General features: G+C 42.5%; 3 protein-coding genes across 4 annotated transcripts; 2 read left to right on the top strand and 1 right to left on the bottom strand.

The window, feature by feature from the left end:
* Positions 1-111: 111 nt before the first annotated feature.
* ppp1r3c2b (protein phosphatase 1 regulatory subunit 3C2, duplicate b) lies at positions 112-4,038 on the top strand. Of its 2 annotated transcripts, none has more exons than XM_079690794.1 (3): positions 112-2,619; positions 2,763-2,836; positions 3,012-4,038. In XM_079690794.1, exons 2-3 carry the CDS (start codon positions 2,823-2,825, stop codon positions 3,880-3,882), a joined length of 885 nt encoding a protein of 294 aa, XP_079546920.1. In that variant the 5' UTR covers positions 112-2,619; positions 2,763-2,822; the 3' UTR covers positions 3,883-4,038. The 2 variants fall into 2 exon arrangements, with proteins under 2 accessions (XP_079546920.1, XP_079546919.1); XM_079690793.1 differs by having other exon boundaries at positions 112-2,623.
* phyhip (phytanoyl-CoA 2-hydroxylase interacting protein) lies at positions 3,941-13,094 on the bottom strand. Its single transcript, XM_079690792.1, has 5 exons — positions 12,881-13,094; positions 10,581-10,761; positions 8,928-9,102; positions 6,430-6,547; positions 3,941-5,715 (listed from the first exon to the last, which is right to left on the bottom strand). Exons 2-5 carry the CDS (start codon positions 10,746-10,748, stop codon positions 5,169-5,171), a joined length of 1,008 nt encoding a protein of 335 aa, XP_079546918.1. The 5' UTR covers positions 10,749-10,761; positions 12,881-13,094; the 3' UTR covers positions 3,941-5,168.
* A 1,942-nt stretch (positions 13,095-15,036) lies between these two features.
* Positions 15,037-19,698, top strand: polr3d (polymerase (RNA) III (DNA directed) polypeptide D). Its single transcript, XM_079686619.1, has 9 exons — positions 15,037-15,195; positions 16,575-16,745; positions 16,839-16,882; positions 17,443-17,597; positions 17,710-17,834; positions 17,921-18,083; positions 18,214-18,461; positions 18,546-18,698; positions 19,252-19,698. The coding sequence occupies exons 2-9, from the start codon at positions 16,581-16,583 to the stop codon at positions 19,366-19,368; spliced, it is 1,170 nt and encodes a 389-aa protein (XP_079542745.1). The 5' UTR covers positions 15,037-15,195; positions 16,575-16,580; the 3' UTR covers positions 19,369-19,698.
* The last annotated feature ends 518 nt before the right edge of the window (positions 19,699-20,216 follow it).

Genomic DNA, 20,216 nt, shown 5'->3' with positions numbered 1-20,216 from the left:
TTTTACCTGATAACATAATCAAAGAAATCAAATAGATTCCCTTTGTTCTCAGTATAACAGAAAGGACAGTACTGCATTTGTTTGCAAGTAACCTGCCCAAAGGAGCCATTGATAATATATTTGATGTCTGTTGATTTTCATATTTCATATTATTTATGCCTCCTCTGTAAGCAATTTTATAGAGTAGTAAATTATTTTGTTGATTTGCTGCTAAGCAAATGTTCTCAAGTAGCCAGTGATGCACTGGATATGTCAAGGTATTTTATTGTGAAAGGGCGATTGTGATAGATTTACATTGTGAAGGAACACTCATAGGGAACCAATGTAAAAGCTCATGGTGTAGTCTTCTTCGGGTCCGTAGCAATCTCAGATGTCGTTCTGCCAGTATCGGGCAAAGGCCACAGCTGATGGGGTAGGTTCTGCCAGGTCTTCTGGACTGCACCGGGGGGCATCGGCACATTCCAGTAGGTGGGACATTGTCTGCACCGGCCCTCAGCTGCACGTGTCTTCTGTGGTGTAGTTCCACACTTTCATCAGTGCTTTGCACCTCCCCTGTTCCACACGCAGTCTATTAAGTGACTTCCCGGTTGTCCAGCCAAGGTCGTGGCCACGAGCGAGGCTTTCCGTTGGTGTGATTCCTCTGTCCAGCCATTCAAGAGCTCGTGTGTCATTTCTTTGCCATTCATCTTCCCAGATGTTGGTCCTTGCTGCTTGTTTGGTTGTCTGGAGGGGCAGGACTGTCTGCACAAAACTGGATCTGGATCGGAGCCTGCGTGGGGGTGCTACCTGGCCATGCAAGGGGTGTCTGATGTCTGTCTCCTGTGTTCTCCGTTCATCTTGAGCGATACCTAGTCGTCTGAGGTGCGGGGGAGAGATGCCGGCTAGCGCATAGAGGCACGGGACAGGTGTTGTCTTAACGCATCCCGTGATGATGCGGCAGGTGTCATTCAAGGCTGTGTCGACCAGTTTGGTGAGACGTGATCGGCTCCAGCTTGAGCAGGCATGTTCTGCTGTAGAGAAACACAGGGCCATGGCAGTTGCACGGATTGTTGGTGGATCTGCGCCCTACTTGGAGTTCACTAGTTTGCGCAGGATGTTGTTGCGGGTGTTGACCTGGGCTTTGGTGTTCTCCAGGTGTTTCTTGAAGGAGAGTGTCCTATCCAGTGTAACACCAAGATAAATGGGATGCGTATGGTTGGACAGTTTGTGGCCATCCCAGGTGACGGTGATGCTCAGTTCTTTTTTAGCGTCTCGGTTCCTCAGGTGGAAGCTGCATAGTTGGGTTTTGATGGGTTGGGTTTCAGGTGGTTGCTATTGTAGTAGCTTGACATTTCTTGGAGGGCACTTTCAAGGACAGGCTCAATCTTCTGGAGGTCTACTTGTTGGGTGGTGATGTAGAGGTCATCTGCATAGATGAAACGTTGGCATTCTGGGGGTAATGGCTGGTCGTTTGTGTATATGTTGAACAGGAGGGGGGCCAGTACGCTACCTTGTGGGAGGCCGTTCTTTTGGGTTTTCCACTTGCTCCTCTGGTCATTTAACTGGATGTAGAAGCGCCTGTTGAGGAGGCTTTTGATCACTTGACACAGATTCAGGTCACCAGTCATGTTCAGTAGTTTCCTGACCATTGTACGGTGTTGGACAGTGTCATAGGCAGCAGAAAGATCTATGAATGCTGCTCCAGTTATTTGTTTTCCTTCAAACCCATCCTCAATGTGTTGGGTGAGGTTGAGTAGCTGTCCAGCACAGGAGCGGCCAGGACAGAAACCAGCTTGGTCTTTAGTCAGCTTGGTGTCTATGAGTGGCATGAGGCGTTGGAGTAGCAGCCTCTCGTATAGCTTGTAAGTGATGCAGAGGAGGGAAATGGGTCGGTAGCTCTTTGGGGATGATGGGTCTTTGCCGGGTGTATGTGATTTAATGATAAGCAAGGGCAAAAGCTACTTTTTTATGGTAGCCTTAACTAGTCTGAATGTGACCGGTATAACCCTCTGTAACACATCCCTCAGTCAACAAAATGTCTGCAAGTTTCATGACAAAATAGATCTCAAAACGTCTGGGACCACTGTGTGAAGCACAAATATGTTTCATGTAATGTGGACACTAACTTCCTCACTTTGGTGACTTGAATATCAGCCGTTCTGTAACCCGGTCACACAGACAACAATACCTTCAGGACCGCAGCCTGCCAGCAGAGAATTTGGCTTGAGACCTGGGTGTCCACTGACAGCTCTCAGAATAAACCAGGGATGACTGGAATACTTTCCACAGTGTAGAGGAGATATATTATGGATACTTTGACCGTGCTCGCTGGGCAACACCGTCATGATGTGACAAAACAAAGACATCGGTCTACAGTAACATTTTTCTGTCGTCTGTCAAATTAGAACTAGAGGGGCACTAGCACAAGTTAAATATAAGGGATGTTGCTGTAAATGATCTGGAATGGGTTTTATAGGCGGGTTTGATGCATCACAGAAAACCAGATAGCACTTCTGATTGGTCAGGAGAGTAGAGAGGGTGGTGCCTACAGCATGACATCCTAAGGTGGTATAAAAACGGTCCTGCACGATTCTACTGCAGAGGGATGAAACACAGGCAACTTGCTGCTCGTGGGAGATTGTAAGTACGTATTGAGACATATTTGAGCATTATTTTGAGATTATAATTTCCGAATTCCACACAAATAGAGGTCTTTAATATTTTTACATAAATGCCGCATTGATCTATATACTGGCATTAAACTTTTTTTTTCTGTTTTCTAGAACTACAACCAAACTGGGGATAACATTTCCATTCTTCAAGATCACACTATCAGTATTGAGATGTCCAGTGCAACGTAAGCAAACTAAGTGACTCGTTATGCTGTTGCTTTGGGCTGCAAAACAGAGCGGGAATATAATGTCATATCATCTTGATCTTGGGTTGCATGTCATTACTACATCTCCATGATATTTAGACGTTTATTAAGATTTCCATGGCCACCGTTTTTAATGAAATCCCTTTGTCTCTAGTGTTCTGCCAGGGGTCGGCCTGGGGTCAATGGCCCAGTCAGCTGGACTTGCAGAGATTGCGGTCAGACTGTGCTTGAACCAACGTAAACAACTTTGTCCTCATGTTTGGGTTCCCATCCTGAAGCCTCAGCGCCCGTGCATCCGGCCTAAAGTGTCTGATCAGCTTTCCTCTGAAATCTTTAGACAAGCCTATCCGACCCACTTCTTCCCATCCTTCTTTGAGGACTTTGATGAAGATGACGATGGTCTTTTATTCCCAGTCAAGAACAAACGTGTGATTTTCGCTGACTCACGGGGAATGTCTTTGACAGCCGTGAGAGAGTTTTCTGATGAAGAGGAGCAGTCTGACATTAACCTGCTGCCGTTGCTGCAGGGCTTGGGGAGCATGATGGAGGATGGCTACAGCTGCACCGTCAGCACCTGCTGCCCAGGAACAAGCCTCAAACTGGGCTTCCCGCAGCCTTCTGCAGATTTCCAGGCCTTTCGTGCAAAGCTAGCCGAGAGCATGGTGACCCTGGAGAACTGCAGCGTTAACGAACAGGCGCTCCACGGGACGGTGCGCGTCAGGAACATCAGCTTCCAGAAGGAGGTGCGTGTTCGCATCACCTTTGACTCGTGGCAGAGCTACAGAGATGTGCCCTGTGCTTACCTGCCGAAACGCTTCGGGGGCCCTCAGACAGACATCTTTGAATTTGACATTGCCATCCCTAAAGTTCTGGATGCCAAACGGAGGATTGAGTTCTGTCTGAGTTATTCTCCCGGTGGGCAGAGCGAGCCGTTTTGGGACAACAACAACGGACAGAATTACAGCGTGGTCGTGTGCGTCAGCTCACATATCTGCTGCGGGAAGAATCTGAGTGAAAGGGCATGACGTGCTTAAGCTAGAAATTATTCCTTTTTTTTGTCAGACATAAAGCATCAGTCCTGGGTAAAGATGAGCTTATATATATTTTTTATTACATTTGAATTCATTTTCAGAAATGTTTAGACATCTTAGTTAGTGCTTTGTATAAAACTCTTTGAAACAGGTCTTTGCATTCGATTTTCTTTCACATTCACTTTCAATGGTTAAGCTTTTTATTTTTCAGTGCGCACTCTCTTGACATGCCCTGCATTCTGACCACTTACAAACGCATGCGTACTGTTGTGCACCAGGGACGGGATCCCTTTCACTTTGGACATTTTCTGGGATTGCCATGTAGGTCAGATATTACTGGGCAGGGCTAAACAGAAACCCCATGGCAGGATGGGAGCTAATCTTAGCTCAGCCCTGTTTACAGAGCAGAGGGTTGCTATCAGAGACTGATCCCAGGGAACTATGTGATACCATCTTCCCCAATACCATCCTCCTAAAATCCCAGCACACTGCTTTCATTGTCACATTGCACCATATTGTTTCATAGTAAACTTTGTGTAACATTTAGACACTGAGTTACAATTAACAAATCATAACTCTACAACAGCCTTCAACCGAGTGGTTCAAGTATTTGCAAGGGATGCTGACAACTGGAATTAAAGCTATAACGTAGGAATAATATTAGACATTTAGCAATAAGTAATTGTTTCTTTAGACAAAGATCATCTGGCAGTGACTTATAGAGTATTGCAAGAGGTAAATATTGCAAAAAGATTTGTTATACCCTAATATTCTTTAGTTCTGTAATGTTTTAGTGTAGGGGCATGCTTTTAGCTTTTGTACTGTTTAAGTTCGGATAAAACAGGAAATAACATCAAACTAGAAGTACAGAGAAACAAAACAAGAAATCAAACACATCTTGATGAAAACATTTAAATTAAAAAGAAGAAAAATATATTAATAAAATGCCACAGAGACAAGGGAGAGCACAGATAACTTTGATCAAATAAGCAGAACTGATACTTTCCAGCATCATTCCTCAAGCTGTTTTCCACTCATCCGTTATGGACTATATTTCCAGCTGTGATCATGATTAAGTTCTGCAAATCACATTGTAAAAATCTTCTATTTAATACTCACTATTCTATACCAGGCGGGGGGGAAGAGGGGCAGCAGCATGCACGCACCCCAAGAGGTGGGCTGTTTCCACTGTGTTCTGACCTTCACTTGATGCTTTCACCGTTTTTTGTCTGGTGCAACACTGTGTCTTTCAATCTTGTAGTTTCACACACTCCCAGCTCTCAGCGCCCCACACTGATGTTGCACACTTTGCAGCTCGGGTCTTTCTTGGCGTTGGCTGTGGTCAGACTCATGAGCTGGTGGTGCCCTCGGATCTGCTCCACTTGGCCCTGATCCAAAGACACCGGCTCAGTGAAAATCACCTCCAGGATGACGTCGCTGGCGTGGCAGAACAGAGGCTCCTCCCCCGGCCTCTGAGGGGCAGTGTATGTCAGGAAGGGGTTGGAGGCCAAGTCCAGCATGGGGAGGCGGGAGCGACAGAAAGTATCGCCCTCCGAGCCAACAGGGGCCAGCACCAGCACTACGTAGTGGTAGGCTGTGTACATACAGTAGAAGTCTGCAAAGTACAGGGAAATGTTGGGGTTAAGCAGGTGTCCCGCTGGGATCAGGAAACGCTGCGGGCCGTACGGGGAGTCTTTGGGAGGGAGGCCCGTATCAAACTCTGTGCTGCAGCTGAAAAAGACTCCATGCAGTTTTCCGTTGACAGGAGATCCATGACTTCCACTGATGTCTTTCAGGGCGGGACGCATCAGGCCTCCACATTCCCCTCTAAGCAAAGATATGGAAAATAAAGGAGGATTATACTTCACATTTTGGGTAAAACACTTTCTTGCTGTGGGGGTTAAAGAGAAAATGTATAGCCTACCATTGTTATCCATGTATGCTAAATGTTTAGTTACAGCAAGCAACCAGTTAGCTTAGCACAACAATTCAGAAGCAAATATAACAATATCCAACAATCAATATATCTTACAGCTAAAATGATCGAGATAAACTTGCAAGAACAGCTAGATCTTGAAAATATCTATCCGGAAAAAGCTAGCTAGTTTCACTAAAAATCATCGTTTCTCAGAAGCTGTTGCCACTATAAATGTCTGAGCTTGTTTGTCTGATCATTTAGGGTTCAGACATCTGATGACGGAAAGACTTCACCTAGTTCAAAGATATGTAGTTAAAACAACCAAGATGGAGAAAGGTTATGGATAATGTTGCCCAACACTCATGCGCAAATGGAGTACATTGGCTTTACAGGTGACCAAATGAAACGAACAATAACCTTGTTGTTTATACCTTCAAGTTTGAATAGGTGGCTTCCTTTTACCATTGGACAGATATATTTTCCCTTGTTTTCATTCTTAAGCTTGATAACAAACTGTATGCATTAGCAGCTAGCTTCTTATTTACTGTACAGAGACATGAGAGCGGGTTTAATTGCTGCTGGAATTGCTTTGCGTAATTAGGAGATAAGAAAGCAGCACTGACCTGACAAAGTCGAAGTATTCTGGATGCTGGTTGCGATAAAACACAGAAAACTTCAGCAGCCGTCCTGCAGCGCCCTTGGCCTTATCGAGCAGCTGCTGCAGGTGCTCCATGGCGTAGTCTGCAAAGTTAATGGAAAGGAGGAGTTAAAGGTCCCCTATCATACTGTTTTTCATCAATATATTATAGGTCTCAGATATATACAAAACATGTCTCTGAAGTGTTTGGCTCCAAATACCAAACAGATCATTGCAGCATCCCATAATCCCCTCTGTTTCAGCCCTGTTTCAAAAGTGCTGATTCTCTGTCTGTTGCAGATGAAAATAAGGAGCCACTCCCCACGCCCCTCTGAGAGGTATTTGGCTAAAAAGAACACAATAGGCGCTTTCACACCGCAGTACTTTTCCCACAATGGTTCATGAGAACTTAGTTCATGAGAACTCTTTAGTTCTCATGAACTAAGTACAGATCGCGTTCACACCGGAATAAGTTCCTGGAGGTGGATTAGGCAAATGAAGCCGCTGACGTCACTTCTGCTTTGGGTTTACTGGCAGGCCGCAAACAACTTCAGCGCCATATAGATAGATATATAGATAGATAGATAGATATAGATATAGATTGTTGCTGTTGTTGTCTTTTGTGATGGTTAAATTGCTGACTTGAGCCAGCCATTCTTTCCTCCTCTCTGTGTCAGTGGGGAAACTTTACATGTGTACTCCTTTCTCTAAGCGCTTGGAGCATCCCCAGGCAACAAAGCAAACCATGGGGGAGACGATATGCCAGGACAACACAGAGGAAAAGGCACAGACAAACAGCATGATATGCTATTCAATGTTTATTGAATTCCATTTATTTACAATGGATGTTCCGAAAACAACACATTTAAAATCAACATCATGCTGCTGCTACTGCTTTGACTCAGTTGACAATCATTGATAGGCACCTGTGGGTCTCCTGTCCTTTCTGAAAGTCATAAAGATTACATTAGTACTTTAGATTACTTGTGTCCTCAATTATCATGAATTAAATAAATGGTAAAAATGTATCTAATCTGAATTTTGAAGGATTCCTTCCCATCACCTCCCTCTAAATATATCAATAAACATTAGGATGTGATGCTCTTGACTACCATACAGGTTTAAGAAGATAATATTTGTTTCAAAGAATTCAAAGCAATAAACAACATGCTCTTTAACCAAGGCAACGTTAGCCTAACATGTATATGTTAACAGGTAAGATAGCTGTTCACACTGTCTATTTTCTACTTTTTGTAATGCTATTTTATTTCTATTTAAGATGTTTACATTTCCGAATGTTTGATTCTAGTCTTTTAACTGTCTAATGTACAATGCCTTGTCTTTTGCTGCTGCAGCGTAAACATTTCCCCAATTGGTATCAATAAAGTACTTCTTATTTTATCTTAATCCTCAAATATTAGCAAATGTTACTTTAAAAAAACAAACACACATTGATGTAACTACATACACATATCTTTATGTTGTATAAATATTGCAAGTCAAAACCTTTATTGACCTCTAATTACCAAAGATTGCATTTCTATCCTGGTATTAATGTATTCAAATCGTGATTCAAATGGCCCACCACGAACTTCCGGGGAACTATTGAGTCTCCCTGAACCACGTGACGATCAAGCATTTTGGACCTCCGTTGTCGCAACTCTTCTCTATATGGCGCTGCACGGCGTATACTGCCACCCGAAGTACCCGGCCGGAAGTCCCCGGAGCTGGGACTGAAGCCTTCCGAGTAAATCGCCAGAACGCCGACACCTCCTCATCTCACCTCTCTCATGTTTTCTTTTCTGTTGCCATAAGTTAGTCTCTGCGTTTTTTGCGCTGGGCTAATGCTAATAATGCTAATGCGAGGATAATAAAATGGCAGCTTCACAAAACCTTTTGGGAGTTTTACGGGGCGTGGTTTGCATTCCGCCCAGCCAATCAGACATAGGAACCTTTTTCTCCCACGAAAGTACCTGCTCTCAGGATGGAAAGGGTGGTAAAAAAGGTTCTCATTAACTATTTTAGTTCCGGCTCGTCTTGGTGTGAACGCGACATTTCGGAACTATATCGGAACTAAAGTGGCAAAAGTACTGCGGTGTGAACGCGCCAAATGGTGCTCTAGGAGGAGATTCAGGTGATAAGGGGGGGGGGGGGGGGGGGGGGGGGGGGGGTTACCTTGGTGATTGGCTAATGGTTACACAAGCCAAAACATCGTTATGACATCATAAAGTGGCCAAAATCTGATCAGCTCATTTTCAGACAGGTTTTTATAGAAATGGATCAGGACAAAAAGAGAGAGAATCTTTTTTCCTGAAACTTTCAGAATCTCTTTACACAGAGGGGACACATGTTAATGTATAAAAGACATGAAGAAGAGGATTTTGCATAATAGGTGACCTTTAAGTAAAATGCTAATGACCTCCAATGCCTCCCATACTCTTTATAGTACATGTTACTTTAGCTGTCAGATTTAGTTTGTCATACCCCCGGTGCAGAACTCCACCACCTGGCTCCACTCGGACACCAGGTAGTCACCGTCCGGCTGTCGGACAGCAGTTTGGACAGCAACACAGTACTCTGTCCGCGGGCTGAGGAACCAGTGCCCCCTCACTGCCATGGGGAGGGGCACGGCCTTGGCCACCAGCTTGGTTGGCACATCCTTGAGGACAAAACAGGGAGGGAGTCGACATCAGAGACAGGATGCAATGCTAGAACAGGTTGTTGTGTGTTTCATTTACATATCAAACAAAACAATGTAAATGCAATTGTTAGGTGAGCCATTCCCCTACATAAACTTTGCCTTATTAGCAGGATTTTCACCTTCAAGCACAAGCTGCTTTAACTAGGAGATCTCATCAAATCGACAGCTTTGTTTTGTCCAAGGCCAATAGCTAATTACTGAATGCTCAGAGGCCCATATATCCATGGCAACATCTCTGATGCAAGTTTGTTTGTTTCACTTTGTGTATCGGAGAGAGAGCGTATCCTGCAGACAGGAACAACTCACACTCGTACCCCTGCCTTGACTTCATAAAAGCACTTTTTTAAAGATGGTTAATTTGCCAGCTGCAAGAAATGGGTCATAATTACAGTCAGCAGTGTGTATCTTAAACAAAGAGAGATTATGAAGGGCTTCAGCTAGAGGAGTTATATTTAGACACAGGATTCTGTAAAAAAAAAAGGTCAAATCTTTCCTACATGAGTTGGTTGGTAATTAGCAAATATAAGCATGCTAACCTGCTAAGCTAAGGTGATAAACTGTAAACATTAGACCTGCTACAGTATAAGCATCTTAACATTTCCCTTGTGAGCATGTTAGCATTCTGACGTTAGCAATTAGTATACAGCCTCACAAAGCTCTATCTCTCTATATTAAATATTGCGGAAACACTAATATTTATCACATGATGGCACACATTTAAAAGTCAACAGATTAACCAAATATACTGGGAAACAGGATTGTCTTTACAACATTGCATCAAATAGTTGTTGAGATATTTTATGTGGACCAAAGTTATGGACCAAGTCCCCAACCAACCAACAGAACACATTTGCTTAAAATTACATTTTTAACATGTGCAAATCCCATGAAAATATATGTTTTAGACCTATGTTAGAGATGTGGGGAAGAATAGCACTGAATGCTGAACTAATCGAATTCACTGCTTGAAGTGAACAGACAAATGTTTGTGTAAAGAGACAAGCCATTACATTGCTGCCTCATGTCTGTGGTGCTTTTTTAGCATGAAAACTCTTCGGTGCTGGAGAGGAATTTGTCAGTTTTTGTCCACTTTAAAAGGAAGCAATATGAGTCATTGGCCCGAAGCTGTTGACTGCACATATTTTTCTTTTTAGCTTGTATTGGAAGTGACTCAAAGGGCACAAGTGCTGTTTTCTGTGTTCACACTAATGCAGAATATCGTAAGGCAGTTAGACCCATCTGTTAACCCAGCTAGACCTCTACAAAATGGACATTTGGACCAAAGGGCATACAGTGAGCCTTCAAGGAAGCCTTCCACCACCAATCCTATACAAATGGATTAATGTGAATCTGAAATATGAATGTACACAGCTTAGCAGGACACACATTGATTGGATTGACATGGAAAGGACGGAGGAAGGTACATAAGGTCAGACCCTGTGTTTGAAGCGGTTGGGGTCCCGGCTCTCTTTGCGGCTGAGGTCGATGAAGAAGTGTGTTGACCTGGCACTGTCCTCGGGGGTTATGTCCCACATGATGCGGAAGGAGTCACAGGTCACCTCACAAATCTGGATATTGCAGGGTGTTGCGAGAGCAGCGTCCATTTTTGTTATCTGCCTTTAAAACCGGAGAGATAAAAAGGACCAGAGGATAATCACTGTAATACCCGTGCTGGAGAACATCTGCTTAAAGAGATTAAAACACATCACTTAGAGTTACAAACTGGACAGAAACAGCACATCTGAATTTCCCTCAGACAGAATCCAATTAACTTTTCATTTAGGGATCTGTGTCTTGATTATTTATCCACTGTCCTGCTCTTTTCCCCCTGCTCCTTTCCCCTTCTCCTCGCCCTCAACTGACATTTCCCATTATTACACAACTCGATATGCTCGCGGCTGATTGATTGGCCTCTGCTCTCTCCTGTACGTTTCACAATCCATCTACAGCAGTCTCCGAGCAACCAGGCGTCCTCACCCTCCCTCAATCTTCTCCTGTGATTCTCAGGGAAGGGGGTCACATACAAAAACACCGCTGCACCTGTCGGCTACAATTTAAACTGAGGGTCGCTTTTTAAACACTTATGCCTCCTGACTGAAGTGCACTCCCCCAAAACAGCTGAGTGAAGTGAAGTCCTTGCAGCTCGAGGGAAATCTACCAGCTTTTATAATGTTATGGCAGAAACAGGGGAGGCTTAAGTAGGGAACAGCAGCAGGTGATTTATGATCATATTTTCCTTTAGTTGCCCATCAGTGTTGCGATCCAGGCTGCTGCACATAGCCTTGAGTCTCACACTGGGTGCAAATTGTTGGTCGGCCTGTGTGCGCCTGCGTTTGATTAGCTGTCACCATCCCTCTCATAAACTGGAGTTCAATCTCTGCAACATGTGCACAATGGTCATTTTCTCTTGCCCTTAGCCTTAGTACACATTCCTTCCTGCGTAGTTTGCTTGTAATTTGCATCCATCTTAAATGTGTTATCATAAGCTCCTCCTTGCTGACTACTAGTAGTAAAAAACCTCCTTTTTTCTCCAGCATTTCACAACCAGCTCATTGTTGTTATCTTCCTGAGCATAGGCTAAATCACAAATGTGCCTAAAAATAACCCTTTGTACAATCTTTTTTTGTGTTGCCTGTGCCGTCTTACAGATGCCTGCCGCTGTGTCATTGTCTGACTTTGAGGTCTTCTAAGGTGTTTGATGGACAGGCTGCAGGAGCTCATTAAAGCCTGTGAACTGTGAAATGTGTGCAGCAGCTCGTTCACACAGGGACCAGAGCAGAGAGCAGTGGCATCACGCACGTGTGTTCACGCGTTAGCTTTCCAGCTGCTGTTCTCGTTTCTAACCACGGTGTATTTTCCACAGAACTGGGGCAAGATGAGATTCTAGGACAAGTCCTCAAAGCCCCCATGTCTCTGTATGTGTGCCACTTTTACATCCAACACATGTGCACACAGTTCAAACGCAGGTTTCCATATCATTCACACACAATCCCATTGCCCTGGTTTATAAATCAGCCATAAACACTTGTGAGCCAATTATCTCTGCTGCAGCTCTGATTGCTGTGTTCGTTTTGATGTTAGAGCTCAGTCAGAACCTCACACTCGCTGAAAACTAGCTGTTATCTCTTTGAGACAGCCTCATGAAAGAAGCTGCTGCATTCATGCATATTGAGCAGGGCACCGAACGCTTCAAAGTCATTTATTTTTCTCCAAGGAGTTATTTACTCATTTAGATGGGAGAAAGGAAGAGCTCAATTTTCTCCAGTTATTAACTAAAGGGGGTGAAATGGAAACTACAGAGAATGAAACACTGAGCAATATGATGTGAAGTTAATTAAGAAAGCTTTCAAACTCAGATATTGTGTGACTAATACAATTTAAGGCGCTGTACCCCCCCTTGCACAATTAAACCAAGCATTAACATTTAAAAATGACATGAATCAGTCAATGCTGCTGCTTGAAATATCCACACAGCCTTGTATGAGATGGGGTGTAACAAATGTACAACGTTCACAATAAATGTCATTAAAGAAAAGCATGTGTGCATTAATGGATATAAAACTCTAACACCACAACCACTGCATTCTTCTGACTTAGTGTCTATTAATACCCCTGAGTGATGCACAAATGAACTACTGATGTACACAACTTCATACACTGGGAGTAGAGAATAATAGATCTATTTTGAGAGCACTACACGTATCTATAAGTAGACTGATTTAGAGGAATTCCTTACTTGTATGAGGCTCAAATTAATGATGGGAGAAAATTACAGCCAGGCAGAAATCTGTCTTCTTTTCTTCTTGCCTCCTCTGCTGCAGTCGATGATAGATCTCCCAGAAAAACTGATTAGGAGGTGAAACGAACACACTAGCTTCTCTCTCAGCCTGTTTCCCTCTCACTCTGTGTGTCACACACAAACACTCTAACCTCCTCCCTTCCCCACCTCCCTCTCTCACTCCCCCTCCTCCCGGTCTCGTTTTCGCTCTGGGCTCTTGAGGATGATGTTTACTTGGTTCCTATTTGCAGCCACGCCGGATGAATTAAAGCCTAAGCGAAGCAATAGATGAGAGTTTTCCAACTGGAGTGTGACCACAGTGAGACACTCAGTCGACCTCGTCAGCATCGTGCCAGTCATACACAACACATCAGTCTGCAGTAAGCCAGCCTTGAGGCTCAAGATACACACACACACACACACGCACGCACACACACACACACACGCACACACACACACGCACACACACGCACGCACGCACGCACGCACACGCACACACACACACACACACACACACACACACACACACACACACACACACACACACACACACACACACACACACACACACACACACACAAACATACATACAACCACACACTAATATGAACTCACACTTGCATAAATGTCACTTTTCAGATATGGGGACAGTTTTGACAGAAAAAAAAAAAAACCAATTTTTTACACGCTCCAATGGCTACTCCGTGTTTAAAAGAGATTATGCTGAGTGATGTCCCAGGAAATTACATAGTGCTCCAGAAAGATCTCAAAAAAATGTATGTGTGCCAACTGTTATGCCATATGGACTAACTCCACAGGACATCTCCCCCCATCACATCCGGAGGCAAGGGATGCCACTGTGTAAGTCCAGAGTAAGCAGATTTCCTTTCATTTTCAGTGGGATGTTTTCGTACTGATTCAACCTCATGGGGAAAACTTCATTTAGGATTTCAGAAGAGATTAGACCCTTTCCAGATTAGTGTATAATCTGCTGTTAAAACAATGGACATGGGGATAGAATAAAGACAGATAACAAAGGGATAATCCTTAAGGTGAGTGGAGTCCATTCACAAACACATCATATTTGTTTTGACAAGGATGTATTGCCATAATTCCACGGGCTGTGTGTGATATTGAAGAGCTTCATTTAGTCCCAGCCAGCGGCAGAAAAGCAATACCCTCCGAGTGTAATTAAAGTGCAATCTTCCATCATTAGTCAAGCCATGACAGTCTGCCTGTGTCCAAACGGCCCTCTCAGCTCCAGAGCTGCATGGGGATAGGCAGTTTGCAAGTTCGCTGTGCGTCTGATGGAGAGAGAGCATGGCTCCATTTACATTTGTGGTGTCCTTAAAAGACACAAAGCCCCAATGGGCCCAGGCATTATAGGCACGGTTGGAGTGGATGTCTGGTCAGGAGTGCCAAAATATTCAGAGGCAGCCCGGAGCAGGGATTTATTTCTCATTGTTGTTCATCAGCGGGACACAATACTAGAACAACTTCCACTTTACAGAAGATTAAGCATCATATTTGCACCAAGTTATGCACAAATAAAGCCAGTTACATAATGCTGACTTAATGTTTACGGACATAACATGATTTATTTTCCTTGGATGAGTTTCTTGGTAAACATTAACAAAAGTAATTTACAATTATAACATTTTTCACAGAAGTTACACATGAATAATTTTACATAAATGTGGGCTTGCTGTTGTAGAAGACAATTCTCTTTTTAAACATATATTTGATCCCAACCTGAATGGTGTTTTTTAACCTTTAAAAACATGTATAGTAGGCTATTAAATGTATTAAATTAAAAGACAGAGCTGTTATTTAATCATTTGTGTAAATTGCTATAATTACTAAAACAAAGCTGTGTTACTCTCGAGTGTTGGAGATCACCACAAATAAGACTTTAGAAATAGATAAAGTAAAAATCAGTTGCACGTTTTACAATGACTGTCTGTGCATATTATTGATGTACTATAAACGCCTAATACATATGTATAAGCTATATAAAGTCAATTCAAAGACAAGATTATTATTAAAATGATCCCTACGACGATTTATTCCGATTTAATGCGTATTTGCGGTGTTTCTGCGCAGGACTGATCCACGTGCACTCACTCAGTGACAACACTGCGGAAGTGTCATGGCGCCGTGCGTCATGCATTGTCAGAAGCAACACTAGCACCAAGCAACTCTTACTGCTTCTTCTCCTAAAGTGTGGACTTGAACCCTTGAACATATAAAAAGGACATTGGAGGAACCATAGTGTAAGTATATGGAGAAGCAGTGTGTGTCCAGAGTCATTATTGACATAGTTTAGGGGCACTAACATCCACTGTATGCCTGTATTCGTGTTTTAATTTGGCCACGTGTTGCTGATTTTCTTGCCGTTGACGCAATAACATTAAATATTTCATCTCAGTCATGATCTAATAAAAGGCTGTCATTGTTTGTGCACTTAAAATGTATGTCAGTTGTTTGTGTCACTAAATTCAAAGCGCTGTTGTGCTGAAAGAGCAGTGGCCCATTAAAAAAACTAAAATGGGTGTCCCCTTTCAGAAACACTGCTTAATTGAAATACTGTACAAAAGATAAAATAATGAACCCGAAAAGATTAATTTGACAGCATATGTAGATAATTTGAGGATAGCACTGTTAAGTCAATCTTATCTATGCTCTAAAGATAAACTTGATTAATTATGTGTAGCAGTGACTGTTTAAAGGCATTCTTCTTTAAAAAAAATCAATAATAACAAAGACAAAAAAAATCCCATAACACGTTTGGTTATACACTTCAATGCAGTCTATTCTGCAGTATAATTCTACCAGTTCATAAACATTACATTACACTTCATGGTATTTGGCTGACACCTTTTATCAAAAGCAAATTAAGTACACTACTATACAGTAAAGATGCCTACAGGAGCAATTAGGGGTTAAGTATCATGCCCATGGACACTCTACTACTACTAGAGCTGCACACGTTTGAAAACTATGATTTATTGCGACTATTTTGACTGATGATTAGTGATATAAGAGGGAACTTCTAGGAATTCATAATATACATTTACTTACACTTGCTTACTGCAATTTTGATATTTGTTGAGAAAATACTGAAAGTACTCTTCCAATATCAGAGTAGCACATGATAACAAAGGCCCTATGTAGCTGTGTACATGACACGATGTTTGATTACCTAGAAGAGCATCAGGACTGTTTTAGGCATGAAAGCTATGTGAAAACGATCAACATGATGATTCAGTCTCTATGGAGATACATGACACGCATGATAATTTCTGACGTGGGTTTTAGCTAATCTGAACAAAACATTGAATACTGCTTTGAACCGGTATTCCTCCATCTTGTCACTGTGTAACTCCCTCTCTTGTATATAAGCATGTGGAGGACACTGTTCAGGAACTAGTTGTACCAAATGCTCTGTATGTGATTACCACTTCCATTCTTTCAAGGATAATAACATGTATCCTGATATTGAAGCTCAAGCCGGTGACGAATGATATTTTTCTAACAATATTGCACTTCTCCATATTGCGATGACCTTTTGATTAATTGTGCAGCTCTACTATTCACAAGTTAACATTCATTGTAGTAAAAATATGTTAATCTGTATGCCACATGTCTCTAGTTTAGGATGGCTGAGTCAGGCTCAGGTAACCCCAGTGGTCAACGTGCGCCAACGACCCCCGCAGGGAGCGCCACGGGACTCCTGATGGGCCGCCGCACCCCCGCCGCCCTCTCTGCTGGCCGCCTCCCCTCAATGCGCTCCAGAGACCTCACCCTGGGGGGAGTGAAGAAGGTAATGCCCTCGCCTCACTGTTAGAGATTATCGGCCATCAGGTTCATGCTCCTTGTTCCGATACTGATGTACGTTTTTCTTTTACATTTTTAGAAAACCTTTACACCCAACATTATTGGCCGGAAAGCAAAAGAAGAGTAAGTTCTCAACGGACCTCAGTGGATACATTAAAGGTCACCTATTATGCAAAATACACTTTTTCATGTCTCTTCTACATCAACATGTGTCCCCTCTGTGTAAAGAGATTCTGAAAGTTTCAGGAGCAAAGATTCTCTCTCTTTTTGTCCTGATCCATTTAAATAAAAACCTGTCTGAAAATGAACTGATCAGATTTCGGCCACTTTATGATGTCATAACGATGTTTTGGCTTGTGTAACCATTAGCAAATCACCAACCAAGGTACCCCCCCCCCCCCCCACCTTATCACCTGAATCTCCTCCTAGAGCACCATTGTGTTCTCTTTAGCCAAATATCTAAAGTAACAGACAGAGAATCAGCACTTCTGAAACAGGGCTAAAACAGAGGGGATTATGGGATGCTGCAATGACCTGTTTGATATTTTGGACCGATAATATATTGATGAAAAACAGTATAATAGGGGACCTTTTAAAAAAAAAAAAAAAAAAAAAAAAAAGTATATGGAATTAACCATCTGTTTGAAGGTTTGCCAATGACTTTTATGTTTTGTTTTTGACAGAACAAAAGATGAAGGCGGGCGGGGGAGAGACAGGAAGGATGCGGGTCGCGGTCGGGGTCCGAGGGACAGAGGCAGGGGCCGAGGTCGCCCAGAAGTCATCCAGTCCCACTCGATCTTTGAGCAGGGGCCTGCAGAGATGACGATGAGAAAGAAAAGTAGGAGCTCAGCTGCACTGCCCCTCACTCTGTACTACATTTCCTTTACCAATGTACATAGTCTTTAAAACCCATGTTTATGATGTCTGGCTTTCCTGTATCTCACACGCAGGTGGCTATGAAAATGAGAGAGAGGCTCCCACCGTTGGACCTTCACCCATCATCAATATTAAAAAAGAGAAGAGAGAGACGGAGGAAGAGACAAAAGAGATTCTGGCCAAGTTGGAGAGAGATACAGTAAGTCCCTGGTTGTCCCAATCTTTATTAAGTAGCTTTTATTGAACATTTTACTTCAATTTTTCCTTTTCGAATGCATTTTTCAGTTTATAGACGACCCCTTCCTGAGGAGTGAGCAGAGGAGCTGCCCTGTCCAGCTTCCCCTCGCTGTTTCTGGATGGGGATTCACGGAGGAATTTACTAAATCTCCCGTTAAAATTGAGAAGGTGGAGGATGATGATGATGAACCCATGGAACATGCAGTTGAAGGTAAACAAGATACACCTCAAAATGATTGTGTCTACGTCACAGTTTCCATGGTTTGTGAAAGCAGGAAATACAAAACAAGCTTGTTGTCCACATAGCTGCTCTCTCAAATGACGCTTTATCCCCTCCTCAGTGAAACAGGAGCCGGCGGAAACCGAAATAAAGAAATCTGAATCAATGTTCAGGCCCCCTCCTCTCCCTGAGCCGGAGTTTCTTCCCGACCTGCTTCATAAATGGAGTTTGGGAAAAGGAGAGGAGCTGTTCTTCATGCAGATGCCCGACACGCTGCCCGGCCAGCCGCCGACCATGGAGCACAGACCGGTGAAAACAGAGGTGCAGTCGGAGGACGGGCAGTCTGTGCTTCTGAAAACAGAGTCTCAGGTACATGTAGTTGTCGTCTACGTGTTGAATACATGATGGGTGTGGAGAACATGTGTTCAGATGGTATTTATTCATATTGAACAGGAGGAGGAAGCTGAAGAGAACAACTGTAATCTGAAAGACCTGCGGGAGGGTCTCGTGGGAAAGATGCTGGTGAGGAAGTCCGGCCGGGTCCAGCTCATTCTGGGACATGTGACTCTGGATGTGTCGCTAGGAACATCCTGCTCTTTCCTTCAGGTATGATATTAGTATTCAAAATGTTACATAAATACAATTCAAAAAGTATAAAAATGCATTGATAGTACAAAAAGCAAAATCACTCTTCCCGCACAACGGCCCGTGCATTATTATGTTTAATGTTGTGCCTGGAAAAGATATTTCCCAACTGCAATAGCTACTTTTTTTTACTATAAATACTGGGGATGTTGTGAATTTCCCTTGGGGATCAATACACTTTCATTGTAATCAACAAATATACATGCTAAATGATTTGTTAATTATATTTTCTACTATTAATCTGAATCTGTTGAGTATCTCAAACTGTCAGGTGGAGTAAAATATTATTTATATATTCTATAAAGTAGCAAGAAATGGAAATATTTAAGTACAGTGCTTGTGCTTGAGTAAACTTACTTAGTCACTGTCTACCACCGGTATTGGTGTCTCTTTCTGTTATTTATAAAGCACAGCCCTGTTTGTATTCCAGTGTCTTTACACACCACTGTTGTATTATTTTATCATAGGGTAAAGGTTTATTCTGACATTCCTTTCTCTTCTGTTTTTCCCTCAGGAGCTGGTCTCTATTCACTCAGAGGGAAGAACGGGTGACCTGACTATATTAGGGAATGTCAAACACAAAATGGTTTGTTCCCCAGACTTTGAGTCTCTGCTGGAGAGCCGTGCTTGATGCACGTCACTGAGCCCTCTGGATGCACTTGTGGTGGGTTGTGATGTTGACAAGACGTTCACGTTTGATCCTTTGGAAACTGACATCAAATACAAGCAGTGTGGTCATTTATTGCGCTTCTGTGTTTTCAGACTGGCTAACATAATATTTAAATACACTATATATATGAAACGTATGACGTTTTTGTGGAAAAGGCGTATAAATGCAAGGTCAACGGTTTAATGGTCTGCCAAATGTCAGCACTGTTTTCATTTCTTTATATCTGAGAATACTTGAGAAGACTGTACATGGATGTAAATGTGTGAATAAAAAAAGTATTTGTTAATCCAGTATGTTTGTGTGAAATTGCTTTAAATTCACCCACGTTTTCCACTTTCCTCTAGTGACCATGCAGATGTATTTTTGGTTTAATTACTTAGGTTTGAGATGGAGAAATAGACAACTGCTGAGAACAAGAAAAACTAAATTGAACAAATACAGGTAAAGAATATTAAGGACTATTAATATAGGTGTATATAAAAAGCAGTCTTGCACGTCTTTTTACAAGTCAAGTTTTCAGGATTTTGTTTATTTGTAAACTGAAAATAGCAGAAATAAATAATTCATTGCACAAAAGCTTTCAACAATGTTAGCTGTGTTTTCAACTTATTTGTTTTCATTTAAATGCATCTGCTGAAAGATGCTGTTTAAACCTATGGCTACCCAAAAAAATAATGCAAAGATTTGATTAATAAATCGACTGTATGGGCTGATAATGATGTGTCTATAAACTGTATATCAGAAACAGGTTTATTATCAGGTAGGTTGACGAGGAATTTTACTTGGTGTCGTGGTGCATACGTAAAAAT

This window comes from Notothenia rossii, assembly GCF_949606895.1.
Source record: "Notothenia rossii genome assembly, chromosome: 6".
Taxonomy (NCBI): Eukaryota; Metazoa; Chordata; class Actinopteri; order Perciformes; family Nototheniidae; genus Notothenia; species Notothenia rossii.
Note: the sequence above shows the minus strand (reverse complement) of the source record. Positions and strands in the feature narration are given on the sequence as shown.

What these genes read in the sequence shown, in the direction of transcription:
- phyhip (XM_079690792.1), bottom strand. Translation starts at nt 10,748, where the DNA reads ATGGACGCTGCTCTCGCAACACCCTGCAATATCCAGATTTGTGAGGTG. An exon ending in GGTGGAGTTCTGCACCGGGG is followed by an intron (nt 6,548 to 8,927) that starts GTATGACAAACT and finishes TTAACTTTGCAG; the next exon opens with ACTACGCCATGGAGCACCTG. An exon ending in GAATACTTCGACTTTGTCAG is followed by an intron (nt 5,716 to 6,429) that starts GTCAGTGCTGCT and finishes ATCTTTGCTTAG; the next exon opens with AGGGGAATGTGGAGGCCTGA.
- polr3d (XM_079686619.1), top strand. Translation starts at nt 16,581, where the DNA reads ATGGCTGAGTCAGGCTCAGGTAACCCCAGTGGTCAACGTGCGCCAACG. An exon ending in CCCTGGGGGGAGTGAAGAAG is followed by an intron (nt 16,746 to 16,838) that starts GTAATGCCCTCG and finishes TTACATTTTTAG; the next exon opens with AAAACCTTTACACCCAACAT. An exon ending in CATCCTGCTCTTTCCTTCAG is followed by an intron (nt 18,699 to 19,251) that starts GTATGATATTAG and finishes TTTTTCCCTCAG; the next exon opens with GAGCTGGTCTCTATTCACTC.